The sequence below is a fragment of the Tupaia chinensis genome, unplaced genomic scaffold, assembly GCF_000334495.1.
Source record: "Tupaia chinensis unplaced genomic scaffold, TupChi_1.0 Scaffold000110_1, whole genome shotgun sequence".
Classification (NCBI taxonomy): Eukaryota; Metazoa; Chordata; class Mammalia; order Scandentia; family Tupaiidae; genus Tupaia; species Tupaia belangeri.
In genome coordinates, this window is record NW_006159574.1 from 2,589,925 (window position 1) to 2,596,472 (window position 6,548).

The 6,548-nt window shown below is 65.7% G+C and overlaps 1 protein-coding gene across 1 annotated transcript in view; it reads right to left on the minus strand.

The window, feature by feature from the left end:
- Positions 1–6,548, minus strand: part of PTPRN2 (protein tyrosine phosphatase receptor type N2) — a 447,003-nt gene that overhangs the window by 55,770 nt on the left and 384,685 nt on the right. The window contains exons 20-23 of the mRNA XM_006143829.3: positions 5,093–5,229; positions 4,786–4,886; positions 4,616–4,631; positions 3,655–3,862 (exon numbers count right to left, since the gene is read on the minus strand). Of these exons, the coding sequence (XP_006143891.1) occupies positions 3,655–3,862; positions 4,616–4,631; positions 4,786–4,886; positions 5,093–5,229 (462 nt within the window). The remainder of the gene's footprint in view (positions 1–3,654; positions 3,863–4,615; positions 4,632–4,785; positions 4,887–5,092; positions 5,230–6,548) is intronic.

The following is a 6,548-nucleotide window of genomic DNA, read 5'->3' on the forward strand; positions in this document are numbered from 1 at the left end:
CATCTGTAAGAGAAAAGAGCAGTGGTCAGAGGACGGGCTGGTGCAGACGGCCCAGGACCTTTGCCCCCTGGCGGCCCCGCCCAGACCCCCGAGGGCTTCATCAGGCTGCTGAGCCCTCTCCCCGCCCATCTGTACTCCGGTGGGGGACAGGGACAGATGCCCTTGGTAGGGCTCCTCACGCCCTAACGCACTCCCCGCCCTCAGGCGGGGCGGAGGGCGTGGGCTCACCCAGTGTGTTTCAGGCAGACTCAGGAGCTGAACCCACGACCGGCCACGTGGCCATCGGCCCTCTGGGTCAGCAGCTGCCACGTGTCCCTGGGGCCACTCTCCACTGAGACCCGTCAGCTGAGAGACATGGGCACAGGGTGCTGGACGGGGGGACCACGTCCTGGCGGGAACCGGATGTCCGCATGCGTTTATGTGCAGGTCTGAGTCTGAAATTAGGTGTGTGCCTTTAACACGCGTGTTTGGCGACACACAGTAAATAAATACGGGCACATGTCGGTCAACGGGCTAGCCCAGATGTAAAGGGCTGCACCGATAAACCACCCCGCCTCGCACGTGCTGGGGTTAGGCTGCAGGAGAGGGAGGCCGAGAGAATGACCACGCTGACACTTGTGGGAACGGCGCGCCTGGACAGGCCCCAACACTTGCGGGAACAGCGTAGCCCGGCAAGAGGCCCCGACACTCATGGTGCCTATGTTCCCTCACCAGGCTGTCACCTGGCTTGGGTGAGACCAGGCACGACAGTGGGCGTGTGGCCCGTGTGATCTGGCCACACAAAGAGAACCCAATTGCAGTGACCATGGCTCCAGTTCTAGGGAACCCCTCCCCGCCTTGGTTCTGGGAGCCCTTAAGCACGACCAGGGGCCATCCAGCTTTGCTCTTTGTGTTTCCTGTCCCTGTGGGTGACGGGACTTGGTTTTTCTTCACACCAGTTTCTAGAGCTTGGTGAACCTGGCAGTCCTGTGACTGCCCGGACCGGGACAGTGCTGTCTTCGAGAGAGCAACCGCAGGATACGGGACACGTCCTGCCGACTTGCCAAGTGTCTGTGCTCACCGCCTGGGACACAGACAGGATGAGGCCAGACAAGGGGCGTGGAGACGGGGAGGGTCCCGTGTGTGCCCAGCAGGAGCTCTAGGCCCGCGTCACCGCCCGCTGCTGTGCAGGTGGTGAGGGCCTCGCCCTGGCGCTGCCGAACCACCGGGAGATGTCCCGGGGCTGCAGACCCTTCCCCGAGGGTGGAAGTCGGCAGTGGTGGGAACAGGAAACGGGCTGTTTATAGGAAGGGCTGGTCCACTCTGACATCGTGGCACGCCGCGACCACCGCCCGGCTGAGCATGCCAAGGCCAGGAGCCCAGCGCGACCCGGACGCGACAGAGCAGATGCCAGGCCCTGCACGGAGGCGGAGTCTGGGCCCAGCACTGTACCTACGCATCAGTGTCGGGGCTCCTGGCTGCTCGTGGGGCTCCGGGGTCACCCAGCAGCCCTCCGTACACGCTCTCACGCAGCCGGCTGCAGGCACGGAGACCACGCCTGGCCACCCCAGGGTCTCCCCGAGGAGCAGGGCTGGTGGGATGGGCAGGAGGCTGAGCGCAGTTCGCAGTTCCAGGGCAGGGCTGGCGTGTGAGTGCCAGACTCAGCTCCGAGGCCAGGTCCGTGCAAAGCTGAGGGACGCTCAGAGCACCGTGGCTTCCTCATCGCCGGGGCATGCACCGCCTGACCTGCCGACAAGCCCCGAGGGTGGTGGCAGCATGGCCTAGGGGCTCAGCCGGCTTTTCTCAGAGGAAGATCGAAGTGCTTCCTAAGTCGGGCATCCCGGTGACAAGATGCATCTGAATGGCACGGGGGACCGTCTGGCGAGCACCTGGCCTGCGTGGGACCCTCGAGCAGCTCGGCAGACACCGCCCCACTGGTCCGTCTCCCCAGGGCGCACTTCCAAGGGCCCTGAGGGCGGACCCGGCTCGACGCGTGGCTCTCCCCTTCCCCGTGAGTTTGACCTCACGTTGGCGTTGCTTTAAAGGCCCACCGTGAAGTGACCTTGTCCTCAACATCAGGCCTCTTCGGGAACGCCCAGGGCCACCCTGGAAAGCCAGGCACAGTGGAGGGTGTGTTTAGGTGCCAGCGAGGCCGGCATGCTTGGCGCTGTTTCAGCCAGCTGGCAAGTCGTCACCATCCGTGACTCACGTTCCTGTCTCAGGGGCTGTCGTGGGAGCCCTGGGACAGCAACACCCGGGTCCGAGCATTCTCTAAGGCAGACCTTCCACATGAGCGGCCGGGGACCCTCACACTGCTGGGGCCAGGGCTGGGGCCGGGCCGGGCGGGGCTTCCCTGAGGGCTGCGCCTCCTCTCAAGGTGCCTCCTCGCCACAGCTGCGGTGAAGCCAGAGCAAGGCTAGACATCCACAGGCCTTCCTGCCCCGCCCGGCAGACGCGCCTGCAGCCGAGCAGCCCTCACGGCCGAGGCTGGCACGTTTCTCTCCATCGTTGCCAGGGTGGGGGCCATCTTGGGGGACCCGAGGCCTTGCTGTTAGTGCAGCGTGGCCTAGAACGCGCCTGGGCGCCAGCACGTCTGCGGAGCAAGCAGAGGCTCATCCACCCGCGGTATCCGGAGGCTGGCCCTTCCTCGGACTCCTGGGCACGCCCTCCCCGTCGCCACAGGGATCATCCTCCCCTCACTCGAGGTGGGCCCCTCGGTGCCACTGCTGGTGACACGCAGTGGCCATCGGCTGAGGTCACCTGTCAGCACTGGGATGTGGCCACAGCTTCCCCACCCCGGAGGTCTGCCACCGCTGGAGGTGCCATGTCTGTCTCCGTTTCCGATAGGTTTGCAGAGGTCGTTTATGCTGGAGGCCACGCCTGTTCTTAACGAGGTGCTGGAGGCCGGGGAACCCCGGGGATGGCTCCTTGGCTCCTGGAGGGTGGGGCTTTGATAGTGGAGACTCTGGCACCAGGACGCACTCCACACGGCATCAAAACCACGAGCACCTTCCCCGACATCGGGTCCTGTGCCTGCCGCCCGCATGCCCATCAAGGTGGGGCCACTGACGCCAGCATCACGACCCTGACCCAGCCGAGGTGAAGGAGCCACTAGTGCCTGACTCGAGACTTGGAGAAGACAGGAGACATGTCTCTGGGCCTGGGGCCTTGCAGACAGCAGCGCCTCAAAGCTGAACGGGCGAGCGTCCCCAGAAGTCGGGCCTCATAGACTTCTCCATAGCCTCCGTCCTGGTAAGTCAGCTCGCCGGGATTCTGCTCCCAATTCAAGCTCTGGGGAACACTCGCCAAACCACAAGCATTGGAAGGAAGCCGTGAGCGTCAGCTTCTCGGCCCACAAGGCCATGCTGCGTCTGGGAATGGGGCCAGCTGGGCCCGCACCCAGAAGCCACTTACATCCGTGTGCCCTGGCTGCTCTGTGCCAGGACGCACAGCCCTCGGCAGAGCCGTCAGCAGTCCTGACTGCCACACACGAGGCAGTGGCGACAGTGGCCGATGGCCAGGGCGTCTCAGGTCTGAGGTGGGGTTCCAACCTGGTTCCCAAATCACCCCTAAGGTCTCCCTGGAGCAACCCCGCAGGACAACCCTGCCCGCTGGGTGAAGGGCCGAGGCCACAGCAGTCCCCGGCTGAGGCTGTCTGGGGGTACGCTAACTCACCTAGGGGCAGCCCCGTGGAAGAGGCACCCTCCAGGCCGGGCTGCTGCCTGATGCCAGAGCTGCCCTGGCGCACTGACGTCGGGGGACTGCTCCAAGCAGGTGCACTGGCAGCCACGCTGCCACATGACCAGGAGGGAAGGGTCTGCCCAGAGGTCAGGACGTCGAGGCCAGTCACCAGGGTGAGCTCTAGCCTGAGGCGAAAGGCGTCCTGTGAAGAGGAACACCTGGACAGCCAGCGGCAGACGGGGGGACCGTGTGGTGACGATAGCGGCCACCGCAAGGCTCAGGAGAGAGGCCTCTGGAGGGGCCGGGTCTGCGGCTCCACGCCTGTCTGGGGCTTTGCTACGACACTGGTGGCTCCGGCCTTTGGGCGACCGACGTGCTTCTGCCACCCACTCCTGCCTGTGTCCTCATCTCGCACGTGGGGAGGCCAGCCTCGGCCAGCGGCCGCCCGGCTAGCTAAAGCCGTGTGGACACGTGTCCTTCAGCCTCTCAAGGGCACTGGGCACATGGCACCCAGGGCCACATGAAGCCCCTGGCAGGTGTCATTGGCAGGCAGGACACCACAGTGGCCCCGGTGTTTGCTCGGAAGGCAGGGGTTGGGGAGAGGCAGCATCCGTTGGCGGGGTTCTGCAGCACAGCCAAGGCAGGCCCAGGGCACGGGCTCGGGCGCCTGTCTGTCCCCAGGCCGTCGGCGTGACTCCCTGAGGGCCACTGTCAACAATGGATCTGCATGGCCCGGCCAGAAACCGGGGAGCGCGGTCCCCTCTGGGCTGCCACTCCTGCCTCAGAGCCCAGGATAAAAAGCCTGGCCCTGCCTGGGGACATCCAGGCCTGTCCTGGGCTGAGGGGCAGAGCTGGCCGCTGGCCAGGGGCCTGCCATCTGAGGGGCGCACAGAAGTGACCGCTGGCCCTTCAGAGAGGTGTCTGAGAATGACTCTCGCCTCCGTCCGGCGCCCACCTGTGCCAGCAGGCTCCTGGAAAGGAGAGGAACATTTCGCAGGAAACTGCCAATAAGCCTGGCAGGGCCCGAAGCATCCGGGCCTTGTGCAGATGCCGGACATGTGAGGACCACTGCCCACTCGGCTCCACCAGGAGCGGGCACATGCTGCAGGGAGGGGCTGGCTTTACCGTCCCCACAGAGCAGAGGGCGCTGGCTTCTGCTGCCAGGTGACTGGAAGGCAGCTCTCGTGGACAAGGAGAGCACGCGAGAAGGTGGCAGGCCCTCCGGCCTGGGAGGCAGGTACAGCGGGGATGCAGGGGGGCAGTCTGGGCAGAGATGGGGAGCCCCTTCCCGAGGGCCGGTGCTGTGGCCTGTGCCTCTGAGGGTGGCCCAGAAGCTCCCTGGCGACCCCTGCACCCAAGCCCTCCTCCCATTGGAGCAAAGCACAGGGTGGGGGGAGCACAAGGCCTGGCCGGGTGCTCGAGAGGTCGGTACCCCAGGTCTCCAAAAGCAGAGTGAGGCCACGCTGCTCATCCGCCATGGGTCTGTGGGCACCATGACTTTGGGCATCTCCACACTGAAGTGGCACGGAGATGTCTCAGGGTCACGTTCTGCAGCCGTGGCCAGGGTGGCTGCATGTGGAGGACACAGACAGGCAGGGCCAGCAGGCTGTGCCCACTGCCTCTCCACTCGGGCACGCGTGTCCTGAAGCTTCAGCTAAACGTGTCTCCAGCCCAGCTCCTCCGCCACCATACCGGCCACTGGCCACCCCTGGGGTGGGAAGGCTACTGTCAGCCCTGGGGGCCCTCGGAGGCCGGGGGAGTGGCCCTGCTCTTACCAGCATCTGGAGGCCAGACAGCGCTGACCGCCTTGCAAGCAGCCCTGGAGGGTCGCGCTGTCCCCACCCCCCCGCTTCTCCGTTTGCACAAGCAGGGACTCCCGTGATGACCCAGGGCTGCGGTCGGACCAGGATGTGCTCGGGCACAGGTGCCCCCCAGCCCCTCTCCCCTGGCCGTTTGAGTGGCATGTCACTGACGGCAGGGCGAGCATGCGGCTGTCGTGGCAGCGTGTTATGCCACCACGCCCGGCAGGGACCTGGGCCACAGTGGAGACTCTGGCCTCACAATCCCGATTTCACAGGCCACACGGCTATGGGGGCTGCAGACATGGGCCCTAACTGCGACCTCACCATCGACTGGGCTGGTCACTGTCCCTCAGGGGGGCTGGAATGAGGAGAGCAGAGGGGACGAGGCGGAGAAGGGGCGGGGGAGGAGTAAGAAGAAGGGGCAGGACCAGGGAGGGGCCGGGGGGAGAGGCCGGGAGGGCAGCACCCACGCCTGTCCTGTTGCACGTGATTTTGTCACTGACTTGAAGACACGCGAACCGTGTGTATACACGAGCAGATGGCAGAGAGCGGGGGTGACACGGGAGTCAGGATCCGGATCGTGATTCTGCACGAGAATCGGTTTGCTAGAGATGAGCGTGAAGTCCGATTCTTCCGTTAAAACCAACGCAGGCCTCTCTGCGGCAAGGCCGGCCCCACAGGAGGACCTGGACGCGGGTGGACTGGCTCAGCCTGAGCCTGCTGGACGGGGCTGTGGGTCGACTCGACACCGGCAGCCAGGACCGAACCAGGGAAGCATGCCTGGGGCTCCAGCCTTCTGGGGGATTGACCGCGACGCTCCGGGCACAGAGAACTAGGGCGAGCCTCGCTGTGGGCTGGCCAGATCCGGGGTCAGGCTCCCTCACCTCCCCGAGAGCCCTCCTAGCCTGAGGCTCTGCTAGGGAGGCCAAAAGGAGGGTGGCAGGCGGTGTGGACAGCTGCGCTGCACCAGGACCACGGAGTCTCGGCCTGGCTTCGGGAGAGGAGGCAGCAGCTGCCTCGCTCCCACACTAGGGTGCAGGGCATGGGGGCGGGGGCCGCCGCTGCCGGCCGGGGAGGGGGTCAGAC